This window comes from Hemiscyllium ocellatum, chromosome 36, assembly GCF_020745735.1.
Source record: "Hemiscyllium ocellatum isolate sHemOce1 chromosome 36, sHemOce1.pat.X.cur, whole genome shotgun sequence".
NCBI lineage: Eukaryota > Metazoa > Chordata > Chondrichthyes > Orectolobiformes > Hemiscylliidae > Hemiscyllium > Hemiscyllium ocellatum.
Window position 1 is genome coordinate 32,079,752 of NC_083436.1, and position 25,681 is coordinate 32,105,432.

The window sequence follows — 25,681 nt, forward strand, 5'->3', positions numbered from 1 at the left end:
GCCCAGGACCTGCATGTCCTTGGCAGAGTGGGAGGGGGAGTTGAAGTATTCAGCCACAGAGCAGTGGGGTTGGCTAGTGCGGGTGTCCTGGAGATGTTCTCTGAAGCGCTCTGTGAGTAGACGTCCTGTCTCCCCAATATAGAGGGGACTGCATCGGGAGCAACAGATACAGTAAATGACATGTGGAAGTGCAGGTAAAACTCTGATGGATGTGGTAGGCTCCTGTGGGGCCTTGGACAGAGGTGAGAGGGGGAGGTGTGGGCGTAGGTTTTGCAATTCCTACGGTAGCAGGGCAAGGTGACAGAAGGGGAGGGTGGGTTGGTGGTGGGCGTGGACCTGACGAGAGAGTCACCGAGGGAGCAGTCTTTACGGAAAGCAGGTAGGGGTGGAGAGGGAAATATATCCCTGTTGGTGGGGTCCGTTTGTAGGTGGCAGAAATGGCGGAGGATGATGTGATGTAAATGAAGGTTGGTGGGGTGGAAGGTGAGGACCAGGTGGTTTCTGTATTTGTTGCAGTTGGAGGGTTGGGTTTCGGGAGGGGGGGAGGGCGGAGAGATGAGATGTGCTGGAGGGCATCATCGACCACCTGGGAGGGGAAAATGCAGTCTTTGAAGAAAGAGGCCATCTCGTGTGTACTGTGGTTGAACTGGTCTTCGTGGGAGCAGATGCAGCAGAGGTGGAGGAATTGGGAATGAGGGATAGCATTTTTACAGGAGGCAGTGTGGGAGGAGGTGAAGTCTAGGTAGCTGTGGGAGTACGTGGGTTTGTAGAAGATCATTGTTATGTCAGTCACCATTGATGGAGATGGAGAGGTCCAGGATAACAGCACATGAACACAATTAGCATGAGCTGTACTTAATTGTTAATATTCTTGTTTCTGAGTTTGAAATTGTGGACACGAGTCACGTTTTAGAGTCTTGAACTTGCAATTAACCAACATTTAAGTGCAGTTCTGTTGCGCGAGGCGGGGGCATGGAACACTGCCTTTCAGATAAAGTGGGACGGCATGGTGACTCAGTGGTTAGCACTGCTGCTTCATAGTGCCAGGGACTCGGGTTTAATTCCACCCTCGAATGACTGTCTGTGTGGAGTTTGCACATACTCCCTTTGTCTGCTTGGGTTTCCTGTGGGTGCTCTCGATTCCTCCCACAGTCCAGTGATGCACAGGTTAGGTCAAAAGGCCAAGCTAAAATGCCCATAGTGTTCAGGGATGTGTAGGTTAGGTGGATTAGCTGTGGGAAATGCAGGATTACAGGGATAGGGTAGGAGGGCCACTCTTTGGAGAGTCAGTGCGGACTAGTTGGGCCGAATGGCCTATTTCCACACTGTAGGGATTCTATTTTCCCATAACATGTGATGTTAGGGCCCCACCTACCTTTGTGGAGGATGTAAAAGATTACTTGGTGCTTTGAAGAACAAAGGAATTCTGGCTTTGTGTCCAAGTATAAGTATCCCTTGACTGAATAGCTAACAGATTATGGTTTGCATGTAAGTTTGCAGTTGTATTTCTAACATTACAAAAGTGATTACATTTCAAGAGTACTTCATTTACTAATGAAGGGGACTTTCTATTTGTGTCTGGTCCCCGCTCAAAACTCAATCACTTTATCACATTGCTGTTTCTGGGAGTTTGCTGTGCTCAGGTCAGCTGCTATGCTTCCCTCAGCACCAACTGTGACTGCACTTGAAGACTGTTTGCAGGTTATGAAGCACTTTGAGATGTCTTGAGATTGGGAAAGATGCTGTGAGAATGTGCCGGATTTCATTCTAAGATAGGAGATGCACTTTCCTACAGAATACAAATGTTAATTTTGTCAGCGTGCTGTAGATTACACAAGGCTGAACTCTGCATGTCAGTAAATTAAAACACTACTTCTCAGGCTGGCTCAGTGCTTGGCACCATTAACAAACAACCATTGCATGTTAGCTGTGGTTGAATTAACAAGAAGCTAAAGAAACTGATCTTTCTTCTCAAACCGTAAGTGCTTGTCAATACCCAATCAATAGATGTAACAGCCAGCTGTGTTAAGCTGCAGAGTGGTCTAACTTTGAATAGGGACATTAAGTTTTGCTATGGCCCTTTTGCTATTGAAGAACCAATATGTTTTTGTGTTTGTGTTCCTACCCTTTACCCTAATCGTGAAGTTTCTAATTATGGTTCGTTCAAAGCTATGTCTTTCTGTCACATCTCAAGACTTGGTTGAGTCTGGAGCCCACACATTAATCTTGATATAAAACAAAGAGAATTGATTCACGTAGTCAGGGCCACCAGCAGGGCATCAATTCATTGTGTGCTGCATTGGAGTATGATGCACTAGTCAGGGATGTTTGCATATCCACTGACCACACCTCCAAAGCTCCTCATACCCCTTATTCCTCATAATCCTGCTACTCCTCTCCAGCCAACTAATATGGCTCTGTAAAACAGAGAGGTTAAGGGAGTTGAGGTTACGTTTCTGATCAACCCCAGTCTACTTTGTGCCCTAGACCAGTCTCGCCCTCTGATGGTGGCAAAGGTGGAGTAATCATATACCTCAGTGGCCTTTCCTGAGTGTGTGTGTGTGTGTGTGTGTGTGTGCGTGTGTGTCTGCCCCACCTTCCCAATAAAAGAATGAATAAAGGAATCGTTTGGCCTATCGAATCTGCACTTACCCTCAAGAAGAGCATCCCCTCCCTTGCCCTCTACCCTATCCCCGTGACCCTGCATTTATTACGACTACTCCATCTAACCTGCACACTCCTGGACACTACAGGGCAATGACAATTAATGATGTCACTAAACCCTGTCAATAAATAGGATGGCTTCAACATTCTCCTCCCTTCACATTACCTTGGGTCATCTTTTCCCTCGCTTCTCTGCACATTTCTTCATTCGTTTGCAGTGGCACAATGCGTTCGAATGTACCTGCAAGCTCTTACTGGCCAACAGGAGGCACCAAAGAGCTCCTTTGAATACCCTTCCTTTGCATTTGCCTCTTCCTCAAGCAGTACATAATGCAAACTTTCACCTTTTGTTTGCCCTGGCTTGGATCAGGAACTAAACTGTACTACAAACAAGACCCATTCCCTGCTGTGGTGTACAGAAAGCAGATGTGTGACCATATCACCATCCCAACGTGATAATGCCCTAATCACAAGGAGCAAAATCTAAAATAGACATTTATTTAATGGAATTAAACTTGAGCTAGTGCATAGATTTTTCAATCATATCTTTTATTAACCTTGAAGAAATCAACCTTTAAGCTTTCAGTTGCAGTCCAAGCCAATGTCCACCCCAGGTGGATATTAAACATGTTGACGCGTAACCCTCATTTATCCTATCAGTCTTACATTCAGATAAAGATTAGAAATCAAACCTTAAAAATAGTGCTGAACTTCTATAGGCATCCGGAGGGTGGCACGGTGGCACAGTGGTTAGCACTGCTGCCTCACAGCGCCTGTAGACCCGGGTTCAATTCCCGACTCAGGCGACTGACTGTGTGGAGTTTGCACGTTCTCCCCGTGTCTGCGTGGGTTTCCTCCGGGTGCTCCGGTTTCCTCCCACAGTCCAAAGATGTGCGGGTCAGGTGAATTGGCCAAGCTAAATTGCCCGTAGTGTTAGGTGGGGGGTAAATGTGGGGGTATGGGTGGGTTGCGCTTCGGCGGGTCGGTGTGGACTTGTTGGGCCGAAGGGCCTGTTTCCACACTGTAAATCTAATCTAATCTAATCTAAGACTGTGATTACAATGTCCCACCATTCTTTGTAAATGCCTGAAATTTGAGCCCAGTGTCAACAGTTTAGCTGAGTCTACCCACACAAAGATGGCTGAATATTTTTGTTCTATGCTTTTTTGCTTAGTCAGGCAGGAATATAAACAATGTCTTGATGATTGTGGCTCCTTCAGTGGAGGAGTTGACAGTCCTTTAGCTGTTCAGCTGTTCAAGGGAAAAGTAATAGAAGATTAAAAGTGCACTTGGGCTAAATTAACTCCAGATGCTCATGTAGCCTTGACATGCTATGCTGTCTGAAAACCAAGGATCAGCTCCTGACTAGATGTGTACGTACACACTCCAAACCTCATCATAAAGCTGCCAATGCACTCTGTCTCTCTGTCTCTTCATAACTCTTGGATCTCCATTCAAGTACATTGTGCTGTTTCCTTTTCTGTCAGCATGAAAATGACTGCCTTTTCATAGACTTGCATACTGACGTGGCTTAAACTGACAGAGCTGATTTGTCGAGACATTAGAGTTGGAATGATGCAGTGCCCGAGGAGTCAGTCTTCCACCCTTCAGAATGGGAGACTTGGGCTAATAGACTAAAGCTACGCAATTTCAATGTGTGGTGCCTTTTTATTGGGCGCTACAGGAAGCCTTCAAGATTGGTCATGTGTTCCTTGCTGGGGATGCCACTTTGGTCTGAGTGTTGGCCCATGCACAATGAATATTTGGCAGATTGTGACCTTAGTCAGTGTGCTTCTGATTTGGTGCCAATACAGCCATGTGGGAGCTCGATACTCTGTACTTCATGGCCAAACACCCATCCAACACCAAGAAGGATTCTATCATCCTCTGTGTGTTTTGAATGGCCAGGACCTGCTGGAGGTGTACAGCAGTATGCTTCTATCAGGGAGCATGTGCGAATCCATGAGGAACGGTATTATCACCCTCATTTACAAGGGGAAAGGGAGGAAATTAGAAATTGGCAGCTAATTTCACTGCTGAATGTATGTTACAAACTCCTGTCTAAGGTCTTTGCCAGGTCTGCTCTGGGATTGGTGATTCACTCCAACCAAAACCTAAGCTGTACTAGGCAGGATGATCTCTAGAGCCTCACGCTCCTCAGCGATACGATCGCCTTCGTGCAGGACAGGGGATGTGAATGCCTGCTTCATCAGCCTGGACTAGGATATTGCATACCTATCTGTGCGACGTGACCTCCAACATGGGCTTTGGGGAGGGAGTCTGCAGTTGGATCCGACTGCTCTACACCAACATTGTTAGTGCAATCTCAATCAATGGGTGGGAATCAGAAAGCTTCCCAATCACATTTGGAGTCAGGCAGGGCTGCCCACTCTCTCCTGCCTTGTGTGTGTGTGTTGTATAAAATCTTTTTCCAAGTCCATTAGGAAGGATGTGAGCCTGAGAGGGGTGACTACTTCAGGCAGCAGAGACCTGTAGGTTAAAGCCTCCTGTACATGGACAATGTTTTCTGCTCTGATCCGCTGTCAGTGCATAGACTATTGAGCGTCAGTGACCAGTTTGAACTGGCCTTGGGAGCCAAGGTAAACCAAGGCAAGACTGAGACCATGTTCTTTGGGAACTGGGCTAACTGATCCGTAACCTGCTTCACTGCCAGGACAGATTACCTGAAGGTGCTGGGAATATGGTTTAAAGGGTCTGGGGTATGCAGGTGAACTTGGGAGGAGCATATCACCCAGGTGAGGCAGAAGCTAGGCTTTTGGGAGCACCGTTCCCTCTCTATTTCAGGTAAAAACCTGGTCATCAGGTGTGAGGCACTCTCTGTTGTACTTAGTGCAAGTCTGGTCCATTCCCAGTCACCCACACCATTTTCCACTTCATCGGGAGGTCTGACATGGACCATGTCTACAGGGACACCATGTACAAAACTCTGGATAACTGGGGAGGAGGAACATACCCAACACTGCCCACATCCTGACAGCCACCTTCATGTGCGCCTGCATCAAACTGTGTGTAGACTCTCAGTATGCAACCACCAAGTGTCACTCCGTAATGAGGTTTTACCTGTCTACCGTGTTGTGAAGGGTGGGCCTGGCCTCACTGTTGCAGAACACTCCAAGTAGTTGGGCCGTTCTGTAAAGTCTGTCTTTTGTGGAAAAATTTGTGAAGAAAATACCTTGGACCAAAAGTCCATCAGGAAGTGGTCAGCACTTAGCATCCTTGAGACACTGTGGGAAAAGGAGAGGGTGCATCCTATCAGATTGTTCCCTGAACAGGCTGTCAAAGTTACTTGGCTGAATGCCCCATCACCAGAACTTTCCAACAAGCACCAAGACATTACTTGGCTGGTGGTGAGAAGGGCACTACCTGTGAGATCCTTCATGTATGCCCAGTCCGTGTCTGCGACTGCATGCTGCCTTTGAGGTGGTTACTACAGGACAGACACCGTCACACATCTCCTGCTGGAATGAGTCTTTGCAAAGGAAGTCTGGAGGGAGGTGCAGTGGTTTTTGTCGAGGGTCTTCCCGAGCAGCTTTGTGAAGCGTGACGCACACCAAGACTGACATTGGCGGAAACTGAAGGACCATCAACTTGTTGAAAGACGCTCTTTGGTCTGCCTAAAATGTGTTGGTCTTCCAGAGCAGGGAGTTGACCCCAACTGAGTGTTGCGGATTAGCACATTCCAAGGTCCAGGACTATATGCTGAGGGATGCACTAAAGCTTGGTGCAGCTGCCACTGAGGCACAGTGGGGAAAGAGCACGGTCTGAGATCTTTCTGCTGAAGTCAAATGGGGCTCTGTTCAGTTATCAGACCTTCCTGGTGCCTCAAATGTGTGTAAGTATAATCTTGTCCAAGTAACAAATGCCTTGGGGTTGTTTGCTGGATAGAGTCAAACTCCAATCTTTGTTTCTCGAAATGCTGCTGTACAGAACCAACTGTGTTAGTGATTCTGTACATATAGAAAGATATTTTTTATGAATAAAGTATATTTTTGAAATGAAAGGAAAGAATTCTATCATCCTCCAAGAGGCCATTCAGGTCATGCCCTCTAAAGGCTGGGAGCCCCACCTCAACGATCTGAGCTGTTTGCTGGGAGAGATTTCTGGACAGCTGTAACATCCTGTAAGCTCCTTTAAACACTGGTATCCACAGCCACAATAGGGTTAGGGTTAACATAACCGTAACCCTATCACAGACAGTCTGCTGAACTACCATGGCAGTAAGTTGAGCACAGTCTAAAGTTCCTTCACTGTACACAGATATTGAGTGACTTCACCATGTGCTGTGGTGGAAACTGAGGCATCGGTCATCACTCACTATATCCTGGTTGGTCCCATGCGTTCTGATGATGTTGACCACAGCCTCCATTCCTGGAAAGGATGGGCTCCAACCTGTGCACACAGGCAATCAGACATTTCATTATGACTACTTCTTGTACAACATCAAAATACTCAATTGACTCAACATTGACTCCAACAGCTAGCTTGACTATACATCCTCAGACCCTGTTTACTGTAACTCTGATTTCTCTCCACAAATACTGCCAGACCGACTGAGATTTTCCAGCAATTTTTGTTTTGTACTCAGTTGACTCATCTCCAAAGCGGAGACATTTTTATTGTCCGTGCTCCTGCCCTGACTGTAGGCCACGCAGTGTTTCCCCAAAATCGAACGAAGGTGTTTGTTCTTCATTAAGATTCACCCTTCTCTCAAACTCTTGGTCTTGTGCCACTCGCCATGGCTGGGTGAGAGGAGAAAGGCACCAATTGTGGTGAGCGCTGTGTCACGCTAATTATATTGCTAGAATAATCAGTTGTTCACCAGGGTTTGATTAACTGCCAGGGTTCATGTATTTAAATCTGTTAATACATAACCAGGCATGACAACAAACTACCTAGTTATTGTGTGGACAGCTTGTAGTCCCACAGCAAGCTAATTTCCAGGCAAAATCACAGCATTGTATACAGATAACATATGGAGTTCTGAAAGATGGATTCTCTTGAAGGCAAGGTAAACATAAACAGGGTGGTTGCTGGTTATGGATAGAGAGGGAAAAATATGAACAATATTTACAGAAGAAGGATTAACTTTGAACACACTGTCATCTTTGATGCTTTTGGCATGTGGCTTCAGTCAGTTTACTTCTCCCTTTTAGTGCTGACTAACATCACTTTGTGCTACCGCCCGACAATTTGCACCCTTGGTCAGATATGCAACTACTTAATAGTTTTGCACCATCTACGATCATTTATATGAGTACAATGTTTGAAAATTGCCTGCACTGCAACCAACAGACATGGGGTAAAACCTCACTATAGCCTTTTTGCCCACTTTTGGATTCTGTACACTCTTTGTTCCCCCAGTAATGGGTAGCCATGTTGTTATACTGTCCTAGAGATTGCCATTAATAGATTTTGTGCATTGTGATCTGTATCCTGAACTTATTCGTTGCCTCAATTGTTTTCCTTTCCATGGTCATTCATGAATTTCTTCATTCACAAAATGAGGATGCTTTTTATAATGAACGATTAATAATAATAGCTGATGTCTCCCCAAATTTGGAAATGCAATGTTGTTTATTTCATCATAAATTGGGGCCAGAGATTAGCTAGTACTTTCTATCTCTTTCTGATCCCATCACTGCAAAGTGTTAATGATGAATTTTACAAATTAAAGTCCTAAATGTTTTGTATCAGAATCTTATCCATCAATCTTGAATATCTGCTACTAAGCACCAGAAATATCTTTTTAAAAAAATTAAACCTTTTCACCTAATTTCTGGTAACATGCTGCTTATTTCTTGAAAGTTTATATCGAAGGTAAACAGGATTTTACTTTCATACTAAAGCAGCTGTTGGCTTATAGCACTCATCATTCTTAGCTATCCCACAATTTCAATATGATATTCTCTCAAGGTTTCTGCCCTGGGTTTTTGTGTGACTGATTGGACTGATACTTGACCCATCGATCTTCAGGCACAGGGCAGGAAGTCATATATGACAGAGGGATTGGCATGCATGGTTTGCTTTCTTTTAGTTCCCTTCTCTTCTACCGCATCATTAAGATACAGTGACTCAAACTGTGACGAAACTTGATGGGCATGTTGTTACTGGTTTGGACACTCCTTGTTTAGATTAGATTAGATTAGACTTACAGTGTGGAAACAGGCCCTTCGGCCCAACAAGTCCACACCGACCCGCCGAAGCGCAACCCACCCATACCCCTACATATACCCCTTACCTAACACTATGGGCAATTTAGCATGGTCAATTCACCTGACCCGCACATCTTTGGACTGTGGGAGGAAACCGGAGCACCCGGAGGAAACCCACGCAGACACGGGGAGAACGTGCAAACTCCACACAGTCAGTCGCCTGAGGCAGGAATTGAACCCAGGTCCCTGGCGCTGTGAGGCAGCAGTGCTAACCACTGTGCCACCGTGCCGCCCTTCAAGTCTTCCACCCAAAACCTAAACAGGATCAGCATCATGGCAACCTCCACTGCGGGTAGGGAAGGATGGGTGTCCCAGGCCGGAACAGAGTTCGAATCCGATACTATTGGCACCAGTCTGACCCGCATTGGTCATCCCACCCCCAAAATGAGGAATCAGAGTTGCTTTGACAACCAACACGTATGTTGTAGCCTAGAGCTAATGATACTGATATTTTCCAACATTTTCACTGACCAGAACACACTCTCACTCTTATTGTCTCACATTCACATGTGTTGGAAGGATTTGCCTGTTGATACTGAACCTCTTTGGCTGGGCTATCCTTGAGCATAAAGTCCTGGTGAGAGGCCTATATCCCAACCTTATGGCTCAGAAACAGGAATGCCATCCATTGCATCACCATTCTTCGCCAACTCATTTCTGTCATTAATATCCGTGCTAGATGTTTTCAAGAAAAGAATCAAAGTGCATTTTAAGTTTTTTCTTTGGAGTATTGGCCTTTTTGGAGTTGAGAAAACAGGGCATTATGGGCGGATCCATTTTGGCCATCTGGAGTGTGCAGTGATTGAAGACGAGGCAATATTTAACAAGCTGAGGAGACTGTGAGGCTTTGAATTGAAAAACCACGGAAGAATTACAAAGAACACTGAGATATAAAAACAAATTTATTTTACTATTAACTAATGCTGCTAGGTATTTACACCAAGAGTTAGCAGTATGTCCCAGAATGCTCTTTCATCATTGAAAATCTGACAAATCCACTCGTCAAGTGAAACCATGCATACAATTGCAGAGACAATCACAGGACTGCTAACAAGCACAGCAATCCCAGCCTGTAACCTCTCCTCACTCATTGATTTCAACTTAAGTTCGCCTAATGCCCCTGAGATTGGCAACAACAGCTTGAATTTATGCAACACATTTTTTAAGAGGGAAGGATGTTCCAAAGTACATCACAGGGAAGTTATGAGAGAAAATTTAACACAGGCTTGTAATGGCTCATTAAGACAGATGATCAATAGCTTAGTTAACAAAGGAAGTTTTTTAAAGAGCATCTTAAGGGAGAGGCAAAGAGGTTGAGGGAGGAAATTTCATGGTATTGGGAGATGGCTGAAGGAATGGTCATCAAAGTTGGAAGTGATCAAAATCTGTGACATGCAAGAGACAGAATTTGAGGTGCACAGGCGAAGGGGCGATACCTGAGAGGGAGCTGGAAGTGAAGATGAGAACTATGTTGCTTCAGGCAAGTAGCCAGTTTGTAAATCACATGTCGAGCTCCATACGTGGAGCTGAGTATTTGACCCAAATTATAGTGTAATGGTCATCCATTCTCTCGGTGTTCAATCTAAATGTTAGAGCTGCAGATCAAGCAGACCTACACAATGACCTCATCCAGCAAACCATCTGCTAGTCAGCATACAGTTGGAGAACTAGGGTTTGCACTAATTATAACAACATGTCATGACTCCAACAGCTGTATCCACTCTGATGTAACGTGGATATCCTATTTAAGCGGACTGTTGGGAACTATGCTTCACACAGCTGTGGAGTCTCCCCAAAACCACACTAGACTATCCAGTTTCATTTGAGCTGCTGAAGATTTGCAAACCCCAAAATATTCCATCTTGTGTCGAAATTTGTTTCTTTTACAAAGGGGATGCTTCACTGATTTCTCGTTTTATAAGAAAATAGCCACTGTTATGGATTGTGTAGTCGTGTCAAAGAAAAGGTCAAATGACATTGTCATCAAATTATTGTCTCAAAGAAAGAGTAAAGGAGCTTGTCTTTTTAAAACAATGAAGTACCAATCCACGCCAGCAGCTCAGCTGTATTTGGTGTCATCTGCAAATTTACTAACTGTACGTCTTATGCTTGCATTCAAATCATTTATGTAAATGACAAAAAGTAGAGGACCCAGCACCGATCCTTGTGGCACTCCACTGGTCACCGGCCTCCAGTCTGAAAAACACCCCTCCACCACCACCCTCTGTCTTCTACCTTAGAGCCAGTTCTGTATCCAAATGGCTAGTTCTCCCTGTATTCCATGAGATCTAACCTTGCTAATCAATCTCCCATGGGGAACCTTGTCGAACGCCTTACTGAAGTCCATATAGATCACATCTACTGCTCTGCCCTCATCAATCTACTTTGTTAATTCTTCAAAAAACTCAATCAAGTTTGTGAGACATGATTTCCCATGCACAAAGCCATGTTGACTATCCCTAATCAGTCCTTGCCTTTCCAAATACATGTACATCCTGTCCCTCAGGATTCCCTCCAACAACTTGCCCACCACTGAGGTCAGGCTCACTGGTTTATAGTTGCCTGGCTTGTCTTTACCGCCCTTCTTAAATAGTGGCACCATGTTTGCCAACCTCCAGTCTTCCGGCACAAATTGGAGGTGTAGTGGACAGCGAAGGGGGTACCTCAGATTACAACAGGATCTGGACCAGATGGACCAATGGGCTGAGAAGTGGCAGATGGAGTTTAATTCAGATAAATGCGAGGTGCTGCATTTGGAGAAAGCAAATCTTAGCAGGACTGGTACACTTAATGGTAAGGTCCTAGGGAGTGTTGCTGAACAAAGAGACCTTGGAGTCCAGGTTCATAGCTCCTTGAAAGTGGATTCGCATGTAGATAGGATAGTGAAGAAGGCGTTTGGTATGCTTTCCTTCATTGGTCAGAGTATTGAGTACAGGAGTAGGGAGGTGGTGTTGCGGCTGTACAGGACATTGGTTAGGCCACTGTTGGAATATTGCGTGCAATTCTGGTCGCCTTCCTATCGGAAAGAGGTTGTGAAACTTGAAAGGGTTCAGAAAAGATTTACAAGGATGTTGCCAGGGTTGGAGGATTTGAGCTATTGGGAGAGGCTGAACAGGCTGGGGCTGTTTTCCCTGGAGCGTCGGAGGCTGAGGGGTGAACTTATAGAGCTTTACAAAATTGTGAGGGGCAAGAATAAGATAAATAGACAAAGGTTTTTCCCTGGGGTCGGGGAGTCGAGAACTAGAGGACATAGGTTTAGGGTGAGAGGGGAAAGATATAAAAGAGACCTAAGGGGCAATCTTTTCACGCAGAGGGTGGTACGTGTATGGAATGAGCTGCCAGAGGATGTGGTGGAGGCTGACACAATTGCAACATTTAAAAGGCATTTGGATGGGTATATGAATAAAAAGGTTTGGAGGGACATGGACCGGGTGCTGGCAGATGAGACTAGATTGGGTTGGGATATCTGGTTGGCATAGACAGGTTGGACCTAAGGGTCTGTTTCCATGCTGTACATCTCTATGATTGTATGACTCTTTAATTTGGACCCTGATCATTTCATTTTGTAATGTTGAACTCAAGCAACTACTGCAGTAGTTTCTAACTTAGCACAATCACCCCATCAGTATTCAGAGGGTTAAGAAGATTTCTGTTGATTATTTAATTTTAATTACTTGCAGACATCCGGCAGACCACTCAGTGTCATTTCTTTCTTTTCAAAGATGGTCAAAGGCAAAATTGGAAGCTTGAACCTTATTTGGCCGGGGAGTGATCTATGGTCACTGATGCTGACTGATAAAGGTTGGAGTGACAGGCCAAGAGAAATGTGCTGCTGTCAGGCTTGACCAGGATTCATCCGTCAGCCTACAATTTGCGACCAAGGTCATGATTTACAGGCCACTGATCTCCACCTTCCAACCCAGCATTCATCACGAGGGATATAAAGATCACCTGTCACTGAGGCAAAATGTGGTATGAAATGTGCACAATGGAAGCAAAGCTGTTTCAGTCTCCTTTTGTCACTCTACTCTCAAATTAAGCTCCCAAAAGCTTCTTATCACCTGAAAAGCACTTGCCATTTTAGCTCTTATAGAATATTTGTGGTTCAATTTTAGTACACCCTTGCTTCTTTATTGAAAGGTTGCAACCTCAAGCCCCAAAATAGCAACCAGACAAAATTATGTAATGATGATTACATTGCCATTGGTCGAGATTTTGCTGTGCATTAATTGACTGTTGCAATTCCTCATTGCAACAATGAGCATGTTTAAAAATATTTCGATGGCTGTAAAGTGCGCTGGGATATCCTGAGGTGATTGAAGGCACAATGTAAATGCAATGTATTTATTTCCTTGTGTGAAGGAATTAGATCCCTGTGAGGACATTTTGCTCATAAATGTGACATGTGACCAATCTATAACACAGCTAACTGTCCCACTGTGTCTATAAATGACACCAGTTGCAGCAAGATATTTTATCTTGTGTTAAATTTTGTATCCAGCAGTGAAAATAAATCAGATTTTCATCATGTTTTATAAATCCCTCGAGAAAACAGGAATAATAGCTTAACTAATGAGAACATCTTTGTTTTCATCGCTCGACCAATGGCATTGGATCCTATGTTTGGTCTCAGTTTCCTGGTGTTATGGAGGGAACTACTACTAACTCTTACCTTTTGACCTGTGGCAAAATTTGTCTCTGGGGAAGATGTGATTAGTCCCAGCTCTGACCATTCTGCTCACGATAACCTAGCATCGCTCACAAAACACTCTTCCATCTCGATAATCCATCATCACTCAGCATAACACTCCTTCCCTTTCAGTAATTCATCAACATGCACCATAACTCTCCATCCCTCTTGATAACCCACTATGACTCACTATAATACCCGATCTCTCACAATAAATGACCTTCACTTAGGATAAGACTCCATTGTTCTTGAAGGTTCACCACAGCTCTTGAAAGATGCCATTGTTTACAGCAATGATTTATTACTTGGAGTCCACACTGACCCTTCGAAGAGAAACCCACCCAGACTCATTTCCCTCTGGGGCGGTACAGTGCCAAAGGACCTTTGGCCAATTCACCACACCTACACATCTTTGGACTGTGGGAGGAAACCCACACAGACACTGGGAGAATGTGCAAACTGCACCCAGACAGTCACCCAAGGCTGGAATCGAACCTGGGTCCCTGGCACTGTGAGGCAGCAGTGCTAACCACTGAGACACTGTGCCGCACCAGTGTAAAGTATGATTTGTCTGGATAGCACGCAAAACAATACTTTTCACTGTATCTTGGTATGTGTGACAGTAATAAATCAAACCAAATCAAATCACAAATTCTGAGGTACTCTTAATCAATCTGTTCAGCAATGTTATGACACACGTTTGGAATTAGGTGGGACTTGAACCCAGGCCTTCTGGTCCAGAGGTTGGGATATTATTACTGCACTGGAAGAATGCCTCCCCATAAATTTCAAGATATTTTTAATCTGTCCAGAGATGTTATTACACATCTCTGGAGCAGGTGGGACTTGAACCCGGTCTCCTGACTCACAACCACTATGCCACAAGAGTCCTCTCTCAATAAATTTCTATCGATTTCAGCCTTAAAAGTTTCACCTGACTCTGTTGTCCATAGCTTTTGCTAAAAAGAATTTGGGTAATTCCAGACTGTTGTGTGCGTAAGAGAATGCTTCCTCATTTCCCCTGTAGTTCACCGGAGGCTAATTTCAGAATTGTGACCCGTTGTTCTGATCTCCCTCCTCTTTCGTTGTTTTAAGCAATTCAATGAGATCCCTCATCAATCTCCTAAATTTAGGGATGTCCAAGCTAAGTTTATGCAAACTCATAATTTACTGTTTCATTTGGCAATACTCCAGCAAAGAGTCAGAGCCTTCGAGAGAGACGTAGATTAAAATAATGTAAAATTTTGTAAAATTTACTGTGGTTTTTTTCGGTGTCTGAGTTGATTTTTATTTGAGTACCTATCTGTAAGCAGCAAATTGCTACTGAATTTGAGGGTGCTTTTTTTCCCCTGTTTGAAGACTTGTGTAATATTTTGTGTCATGGTTAACTTTCTTTGGATAGGAAGCTGCCATTCACTAGAGACAGAAATACTATTTCCCATATTTTCTTTCCTCCCACTTCTCAGTCTGTTTCATTCTCTTACCCCTCTCATTTTTTTTCTCCCTCTAACAGTAGGAATATGCTCAAACTCTGGACCTTTTATGATAAGCCCAAGAACTTGGTGAACTGGGTGGTGGAGTCGCTTTAATTCTGTCGTTCTTTTCTCCGTAGCAACACATTGGCCAACTAATCAGCACCTTGTTCATGAAGTATATAAGCAGAAAAGGTCACTCAACCCTAAACGTTAACGCTGATTTCTTTCACTGGAGCGTAGGAAACCGAGGGGTGACCTTGCAGAGCTATATAAAATCATGAGAGACATTGATAAGGTGGATAGTGGACAGCTTTTCCCCATGTCAGGGGAGTCTAAGACTAGAGGGCGTAGGTTTATGGTGAGAGGGGAGGGATGCAAAAGAGTCCAGAAGTGCAGTATTTTCACACAGTTCGTGATGAGTGTCTGGAATGGGCTGCTAAAGGTAGTGGTGGAAATTAGTACAATTTAATCATTTAAGAAACATTTAGACAGATACATGGATGGGATAGGTATGGAAGGATATAGAGATAGTGAGGACTGCAGATGCTGGAAAGTCAGAATTAATAAAGTGTGGGGCTAGAAAAAGCACAGCGTTCCACAGAAGGATATGAACCAAACGCAGGCAAATGGGATGAGTTTAAATTGTGCAAACCAGGTGACATGGACAAGTTGAGCCGTAAACCTCTATAACTCTAGGATTCTAGATGCTTCCAGACCTTCTGAGCTTCCAGCAATTTCTGTTTTTGATCATGAAATACAAATTATTGTAATTACTCGATATTTGGCGTTCTTGCATTTGTCCTGATGAGTGCATAACACACGCCTTTCATTTCAACAATATTTTCTCAATCTCTTCCTCACATATGCAATCTTTTCCTTATCATTCCTCATTCTCCTAGATCTTGGTGACATGGGGGAGATTTCCTTTGAAGTTGTCGGATTAGTTCTCTGCTAATTATGCCATGGAACTAATTTAGAAAATAAACAAACGTTAGTAACCAAGGAACACTTATGGTATTGTGACAGTAACAGTATATTCAAAGGTTAGTTTGATACCCATCAGTGCCTGTGCTGTAACTGAAGAACTTGTTTAGCAACATTTCCTGTTTAAAATCACGAGTGGTATAGATAAGGTGAATGCTAGGTGTCTTTTCCCTCTGATGGGGGAGTTCAAAACTAGAGGGCACATTTTTAAGGTGAGAGGAGAAAGTTTTAAAAAGGATATTACAGGCAATTTTTTTATAGTTCGTGTGTGGAATGGTTCATGTGTGGAATGAACTTCCAAAAGAAGTGGTGGACTCAGGTACAATTACAACCTTTAAAAGACATTTGGATAAGTACATGAGGAAGAAATGTTTGGAGGGGTATGGTCAAGCGAAGGCAGGTGGGACTAGTTTAGTTTGGGATTATGGTTGGCGTGAGCTAGTTGGACTGAAGGGTCTGTTTCTGTGCTGTAAGATTCTATGACTCTAATAACTTGATTGAAGGGAAACTGAGACTGATTACAACAGATATCGTGTGTCAGCCTTCATACCTTCAGTTTGCTTTTACGTGATACGACCTGAAGAGTTTTTCTCTTCCATAATTTGACACCCTGACAGTGGTGAGAATGTGGAACTTGATAACACACTTGATTGTAGTTAAGCAGAATAGCATAGCATAATTGCATTGAAGAAGAAGTTGGTAAACACAGGAGGGAGAAGGCATATGCTAATAAGGTTAGATGACCTAGGGTGTTATGAGGCTCAAAAGGAACAAACACCAGCAAGGACTAGTTAATGGAATGGGCTGTTTCTGTGCTGTACATAGTATGCGACCTGTTTTCAAAGTCAATATTTCCCTGTTCTTTTCTGACTCTTTTGGCATGTATCATAATTCCATGTGGCAGCCATTTGTTACTACATTATAAAGGTTATTTCACTGGAAACTTTCTATGCTGGTATTTCTAGTGGATCTGATTACTGTTTTTTTTCCCTTAGTTTCAAATTATATTTGATTTCTTGTTTATTTTGGATTAACAATGAAAGATTTTGAGGCATCGTGGTGGCAGCTGAGTCACTTGAATATTAAACTTTAAAATGATAGGAATGCATAGCCTGTTGCGGTAGATGCAAAAGGCAGATCAACATTTTATGAAGCAGTTCACTCATCCCCCAGATTATGGTGCAGATGAAAGATGTAGACAAACAACCAATCACTTGTCCCTTTTCTTTCGTCCACTGACAGATGGTCAATCATTTTCTTTTCCAAACTTGGATCTTCTGACAGAGTCCTACAGTGTCGGGTAAAACCTTTTGGCCCATCTAGCTCACCTGTCCATGCTGTTCCCATGGTGACATGTTTAGTCCCAGTTATCACTGGAGAACCTTTTTTTCTTTCTAGCTGTCTTGCTATTTATTGAAGCCCATTTTGGTACCTTTTTAAATCTAGTACGAGTGTCACTGATCAGCTAACATATTTAAAACCCCTTTAGTATTAAGGAATTCCTTTTGCATTTCATGTGCTCTTTTATTCTCTTAATTTATAAATGTGACGCCTTGTGCTTTGTAAATTCTGTATGTGGCACATCAATCCATTTGGATTCAATTTATCCAACCTGTTGTCATTTTAAACAGATCTATCATTATCCCTTTTGCAGTCAATCTTTCTCCATACGTAACACTCACATCCTAGGATCAATCATTCAACTCTATTAGTAACGCCTTGACCAACTGAATATTTTCCCCTCTACCCCATCAGATAAATGACTATCTGTACCTGTGATGTGAATTCTTCAGAGCACATTTTGAAATATATTGCATCAGAACATGAATTATACCACCCACATAAATACTGTGGCTGCGTGAGCATTTCAGGGGCTGAGAATCACCACCTGACTCCCCAAAGCTTACCCACAAGACACAAGTTGGGACCCTGGTGGAATTTTCCCAGATGAGTGTTGCTCCAACAATACTCTAGAATCTTGACATCATCCTCAATGTTGACTCCTTCCACCGCTGACACAAAGGCAGCAATGTCTACTGTACTGTCTACGGGATACACTGCAACATCGCTGAAGACTCCTTTGCCAGAACCCTCCAGTTCTGCAGTCCCTACCACCCAGCAGTTGGCTGCAGCTGATGCAAGATAACACTAGCACAGGCAGGTTCCCTTCCAGGTCACACTCCATCCTGACTTGAAACTATGTCATGGTTGCTTCACCTAGAATCCTGGAACTCCATTGCTGACAGCACTCTGGATGGCCCCTACGTCCTGAGGCCTGCAGTGGTTCAAGAAGGTAGTTCACCACCACCTTCTCAAGGTCAGTTAGGGATGGGAAAGAAATGTTGGCCCAGCCAGCAAGGCCCACATCCTATGCATGAATTTGTTTTTAAGTTGACATGGCCAACCGTGAGTTTCATTGTGGCTGAATACTTTTTCCACTTTCACAAAGTGGATTTTACTTCATAATGAAAGTGGTTGAGAAGTCTTCAGACTTGTACAGAATCTCTCTCCCTCCCCCAAAGATGGCGGCGGTGTAGGCTCGTCCACTCCGTCTGCTTTTCTTTTTCTTCTTCTTTTCTCGTTTCTCGCTTTGTTTTGGAGTTTTTTTAAGCTTGCTTTTTGTCGACATACCTTCTGGAGAGAGCTCAGTTGGGGAGGCAGTGGTGGTGGTGACATCGCAGCTTCGGCGAGTCCAGAGCGAGGCAGTGGCTGGGGGCCCAGAGTGGGGGCTTTGGTGATTGGAGATTGAGCCCATTGTGGGAAGAGTGATCCCAACATGGCGGAGAGGGAGTTCCCCCGTCATCTGCGGTGAGAGCAGGCAGCCCGAGCTCTCTCGGGGAACGGGTCAAAGCAGATGAGATTGAACTCTTGTAGGGAGTGTAGAGCTCAGTATGGCTAAGCACTTAAAACTGTTGAAATTTTCACTGTTGTTTATTTTTCTACTTAAGAGGGACTGTAATGTTTAACTTTGAACTTTGTTTCTGTATTTTTCTACCTTTTACCTAAGATGGCACCAAGGGTGGTGACATTTTACACTTTCACTGTACTTATGTACTCCTGTGCTTGTGTACAGTAGTTCTCCTATAACTTGGCAGTTGCGTTACCATGTGACGCCATGTTGTAGAAAATGGTGCAATATAAGTAATGGGGCGTATGGGAAAAACAGAGTTCGGGACAAATCACCAAAAAAAACCAGTAAAAATCAAGACAAATATAGTACCGTATATGGTTGTATAATAGTCGCATGTTTTTAACTGCTTTTTAAGGTTAAATTTATGGTGTCGACTATTACATGGGTATTACTTTTGCCTGTCAAAATTCATACCGTATCATTAGCAGAAGCTCAATTGATTCATAAACGAATAAAAAAAGCAAACAACGAATTATGGTAATTCTGGAAACCTGGAGCGGAACACAACAACCTGCGGACTGGAAACTGGGAGTGGAGCGGGACAACCAGCAGACTGGAAAACCGGAGCGGGATGTGACGGCCAGCACACTGATTCATAAACGTTAATCTGTTATCTGTGAAAACTAGGGTCAACTTTTAGATGAGATATATGGAAAATTCTGGGTTATTTGGCTAAAGATAGGGGGTCGACTTTTGCATGAGATCGACTATCACTCGAGTATAAACGATAGTTAGGCAAAAATGAGGACTGCAGATGCTGGAAATCAGAGTCTAGATTAGAGTGGTGCTGGAAAGGCACAGCAGGTCAGGCAGCATCCGAGGAGCAGGAAAATCAACATTTCGGGCAAAAGCCCTTCATCAGGAATTAAGGCAGGGAGCCTCAGGGTGAAGAGATAAATGGGCGGGGGGTAGGGCTGAGGCTGAGGAGAAGGTAGCAAAGGGTACAATAGGTGAATGTGGGTGGGGATGGAGGTGATAGGTCAGAGGGGAGAGTGGAGCAGATAGGTGGGAAAGAAGATAGGCAGGTAGGGCAGGTCATGGGGACAGTGCTGAGCTGGAAGGTTGGAACTGGGGTAAGGTGGGGGGAGGGGTAATGAGGAAAGTGGTGAAGTCCACATTGATGCCCTGGGGTTGGAGGGCCCTGAGGCAGAAGATGAGGCGTTCTTCCTCCAGGCATCGGGTGGTGGGGGAGCGGCGGTGAAGGAGGCCCAGGACCTCCATGTCCTCAGCAGAGTGGGAGAGGGAGTTGAAATGTTGGGCCACAGGGCGGTGTGGTTGATTAGTGCGGGTGTCCCGGAGATGTTCTCTAAAGCGTTTCTAACACAAACATTAGCACAGTCTAAGTAAATCTTAAATCACATATCGTAATGAAATAGTACAGTAAGTGTAACACTTTAACACTAAAATCACTGACTACAGCACTGTACCTTTCACAAAGCTCTTCACCAGAAAGCGCGCGAGCCAAGTGATCATGTGATGCAGACGCGGAGTCCAGTGCTCCGCCCATGCAACACCTAGTGTCCAGGGATGGAATTGCATAACAGTGAACCAGAGTTCACTTTATGAAATAAAAATTACCCGCAATTCACAGCCAAATCACGTTTAAGACATGCATGTTATAAGAGAGCTACCTATAGTTGAATACGCGTCACAATAAAATCTAATTCTTCCTTCCATGATTGGGCCAAACAGTCCTGAATGTGGCGCCGACCCTGCATCTCACAGACAACGGGTTTCAAATTAAAACATGATTTGATTGGTTAGAATTGTGGTTAGTATTTGGAGGATTGTTTAAAGTGTTAAAAACTATTGTTCTTTTAGACAGGAGTTTCTGACAGCAGGAATGATGCACATTTACATAGTGCCAGTTTTTCCCTCGGTGTCCCAATTCACTTTATAGCCAAAGGAATGCAGCTCAAATCGCCTTGTTCCAGATGATCATGGAGCTGCTCTCTCATTAGAGAGAGAGAGAGAGAGAGAGAGAGGACTGCGGATGAGTTGAACCCTGAGGGTCACCGCACCTCAGGCAGGGTTGAGAGGCAGGGCCTACATGTTAACCTACACTGTCACTGTTGTAAGGTTGAAGATGTAGCAGACTGTGCTTTTCAGTATGTGATGGCAAAGTACTAATGACCGCCTAACGTGTTCCGGTGATTTGATGATGAGAGGGATAATTATTAGCTAGGACACCAGAACAGGATTCCTTGATGTGCTTCAAAGAGTGCCGTGGGATCTTTTACCTCAAACCAACAGAGCATGTGGCCACAATTTAACAACTCCTTCAAAAGAGTGTGCTTAACCATGAAGGTTTGGACACACAACCTTGTCAATCACAGGTGTGAGAGGTCCCAATTGATCTGTGGGCTACATTCAGTTTCAGTTGAGTTATGTGATTTTTCGAAGTGAAGAGAAGATCATTGTTTGTTCTGATGAAGTGCCAAACATTAGCTCTGTTTTACATCACAGCAAACTTCACCTGAGGAAGGAGCAACGCTTCAAAAGCTTGTGATTTTTAAATAAACCTGACAGACTGTAACCTGGTTTCGTGTGACTTCTGACTTTGATTCACAGATACTGCCTGACCTTCTGAGTATTCCAGAATTTTCTGTTTCTATTTCAGATTTCCACATAGTGCGGTATTTTTCTTTTGTGTACAATTTTTGATGCTTTTTTTTTGTTTGTACTTCACATGTGGTAGGGTGATGTCAAATCATATGTATGTTGGGCTGAAGGTAGTGTCTGTTTCTGTATACGTTTTACAGGGAGGTGTGTATACGTCTGGATGGCAGAGTCCACCTCACTGTGGTCTACTTTGGGACAGAACAAATGACTGAAGTAAAATCCATACTTGAATACATATCCAGGTGAGCATGATCTACGGGAGGGTTAAGCACTATTTGTGATCCTTCTGACACATCAGTTAGGTAGCCCTGCAATGTTAACTGTAGAGTGTGAACATGTGGAGTGTGGGCATTTTAGTTAGCTACAGGAGCTGGGCTGACCCTTGTGCACAGTTGTATCCAGCAAAGCTAAATAACCTTCAGGAGAATAGAAACAAATGAGTTTAGACTAAATTAGGGAGAAAATCTATATATTTTTATCAGCAATCAAATTGGACCAGGTTATTTTAATACTCCTGTATATAGGAGAGACGAAATTCTATAAACGTAAGAAGATGGAATTTAGGAGTAAGCTATTGGCATTTGACCCTCTGAATCTATATCACCGTTCAATAAGGTCATCTCCTGGTCCACCCTTGGCCTTAGCCATAAATATCCGACATATTACGGAATTATGGTCTCTTGCCCTAAAATCCACTGCCCACTGAAACTTTGATCATCCAATGGCAGGCCCCCTCCCTTATTGGACTATCCACATACTGTTTCAAACAACTGGCTTGGACACACCTAACAAACTGCTCCTCATCCAAACTCCTCACGCTAAGGGACACCCAGTCAATATGGGGGAAGTTAAAATCACCCACTACAACAATGCTGTCATTTCCAAAATCTGACTACATATTTCTTTCTCTATCTCCCAATAGCAGCTGGGAAGTCTGTAGTACAGTCTCCGCATTGTGTTTGTGCCCTTTTTATTCCAGAGCCTATCCATTATGCCTCGTAGTGAGATCCCTCTGTGGTGCCTTCCCTCAACACAGCTGTATTATGCTCCCTAACCAGGAAATGCAACTCCCCCATTTCCTTTTTGCTTCCTCCTCTGTCTCGTCTAAAACATCAATATTCTGGAACGTTAAGCTACCAATCTGTCCCTCTTTCAACCATGTCTCTGTGATAAAAGCAACATTATAATTGCATGCTTTGATCCAGGCTCTAAATTCATCCGTCTTACCTGTTATATATCTTGTATTGAAGTAAATACATTCCAAGCCTCCAGTTCCGTTAGCTCTGCAATCTCCCTGACTGCTCTTTCTCTTAGCTATATTTGTCTAAGTCTCAAGCTCTCCTTTAGTCCCTGTACTTACTGCTCCAGTACCCCCCCCCCGACCCCACCACTCAAGTTTAAACCCTCCTGAGTGGCAGTATCAAACCTCGCTGCCAGGATATTGGTGCCCCTCCAATTTAGGTGCAACCTGTCCTTCTTGTACAGGTCCCACCTTCTCTGGAAGGTAGCCCAGTGATCCACACAATGCAATTCATGGCATCCTCTTGTTATTTAGGAAAGATAATCGCTGGACATTTGCAGGAAGAAATTAAAGTAAAATTTTCACCCGTCTTCATCTCTCTGTTATAGGGAAGCAAATTACAGGAACTACACCTTCATTCTGTTGAAGGAAGATTTCTCACGTGGGAAAGGATTGGATGTTGGTGCCCGGGCTTGGAAGGGGAGCAATGTCCTGCTGTTTTTTTGCGACGTCGATATATACTTCACTGCGGAGTTCCTGAACACGTGCAGATTGAATGCCCAGCCAGGTACTAGCTAATTATTACTTCCAAAAGCAAAGAAAAAACTCAACTCTTCCAAAGATGCACACATATCATCGATGGGCTGAGCAACCTCCTCCTGGCTGACACTGGCTACAAAATTTAGTCCATAACATCCATATGGTCGGCACTACAAGTTGCCACTTCAGGCTCACAATGCCTTTCACTTCAAGTGTGCACATTTCCATGACTGAGCAGATGTCATTGTGTGTGTGTGTGTGTGTGGTATTTGGTGGGGCATTTGGGGTGTGGTGGGGAGGTAGGCGGTGGAGTGGGAGTAGTAGCACTGGAGGTAGCTTTGGAAGTTGATAGCACTGCTGTTCTTTCAAATTGGCACATTAACCTAATGCCCTATTGTGTACGTGCATAGCTGAACATGCTTTTAGTAGGCAGGACCCCCACCAGACCTATTTAAATAGAACATGGATAACTCTTTAGATTAGTTGCTGCTGAATTTCTATTGGGGGCAAGACTAAAAGTGTTTAGCATTTGCTAGTACAGGTACACAATCTTTTATTCGAAATCCTTGGGCCAGTTGTTTCTCAGATTTCAGAACTTTTAGGATTTCAGAATAAATGATACTTTCACAGTGAAATTCTAAAAAATCTTCCCGAACAGCAGACTCATGTGTGACTAGTACGAACCCTGAGGCACAATTGACGCTCGCCAGTGCTGGGCCTTGCCGCCATGTCACATCTGAGTGACGTGAGTTGAATGGGTGTGGATTTGGGTCACCCGTTCACACGCGAAACAACCTTATTGTACAGAAAAAAACTTCATGAAATGCACTTTAGATTTCAGAGCTCTTTGGATTTCGGAGTTTTAGATAAAGGATTGTGTACCTGTACTACTTCAAGTTGGTGAAGCTGATGGGGAGTGCTGTTGAATGTGGTGAACGCCTTAATTATCTCTTTAAGTGTTCTGTTAATATACCATGCTCCCAGTCAATGTGCTTTTGTTAACATCCCCCATGGTACACAGCATGATAAGAACATTTAGCAGGGCCAACACTGGGCAGAGCAAGCTGTAGTAAGGGCAAGTAGAAATGAACTAGATAGATTTTTGCAATAATCAATAATAGCTCATAGTCACCATTTCTGAGACTGGAATTCAATTCCAAATTTTTTTCTTTGCAATTAATTGAATTTAAATTCTACCACTTCCCACAGTGGAATTTGAACTTGTACACTGAGAACCTTCAGCCTGGCGTCTAGATTACTTAGGAGAAAGTGAAGACTGCAGATGCTGGAGACCAGAGTTGAAAAGTGTGGTGCTGGAAAAACACAGCAGGATGAATCGACGTTTCGGGCATAAGCCCTTCTTCAGGAATGAAGAAGGGCTTAATGCCCGAAACGTCGATTCTCCTGCTCCTCGGAGGCTGCCTGGCCTGCTGTGTTTTTCCATCTAGATTACTTGTCCAATAACATTACTAGTACACCATTGCCCTCCACCTTCCCCTCTTCTGACTGTGATTGATAATTTGAGAGCAGTTGGATTATAACCTTGAAATGTTTGACCCAGCCAGGAACTGCAAATGTTGCAGAGCTGGGCAGAAAGGTGGCAAATGGAGTTCAATATAGCTAAGTGTGAAGTCATTCACTTTGGTAGGAGTAACAAGAAGATGGATTACTGGTCTAATGGTAGGCTACTTGGTAGTGTAGATTAGCAGAGGGATCTTGGTGTCCATGTACACAGATCTCTGAAAGTTGCCACCTGGGTAAATAGTGCTGTGAAGAAGGCATATGGTGTACTGGGCTTTATTGGTAGAGGAATTGAGTTCCAGAGCCCTGAGGTCATGTTGCAGTTGTATAAGACTCTGGTGCGGCCTCATCTGGAATATTGTGTGCAGTTTTGGTCGCCATACTATAGGAAGGATGTGGAGGCACTGGAACGGGTGCAGAGGAGGTTTACCAGGATGTTGCCTGGCATGGTAGGAAGATCGTATGAGGAAAGGCTGAGGCACTTGGGGCTGTTCTCATTGGAGAAAAGAAGGTTTAGGGGAGATTTGATAGAGGTGTACAAGATGATTAGGGGTTTAGATAGGATTGACAGTGAGAACCTTTTTCCGCTAATGGAGTCAGCTGTTACTAGGGGACACAGCCTTTAAATTAAGGGGAGGTTGGTATAGGACAGATGTTAGGGGTAGATTCTTTACTCAGCGGGTTGTGAGTTCATGGAATGCCCTGCCAGTAGCAGTGGTGGACTCTTCCTCTTTATGGTCATTTAAGCGGGCATTGGATAAGCATATGGAGGTTATTGGGCTAGTGTAGGTTAGGTAGGCT

General features: G+C 43.9%; 1 protein-coding gene across 3 annotated transcripts in view; it reads left to right on the forward strand.

Annotated features, from left to right (window-relative positions):
- LOC132833350 (chondroitin sulfate N-acetylgalactosaminyltransferase 1-like) overlaps nucleotides 1-25,681 on the forward strand; it is a 193,973-nt gene that overhangs the window by 144,591 nt on the left and 23,701 nt on the right. For all 3 annotated transcript variants that reach the window (XM_060851545.1, XM_060851542.1, XM_060851544.1), the window contains 2 exons: nucleotides 21,720-21,821; nucleotides 23,209-23,387. In XM_060851545.1, coding sequence (XP_060707528.1) covers nucleotides 21,720-21,821; nucleotides 23,209-23,387 — 281 coding nt within the window. The remainder of the gene's footprint in view (nucleotides 1-21,719; nucleotides 21,822-23,208; nucleotides 23,388-25,681) is intronic.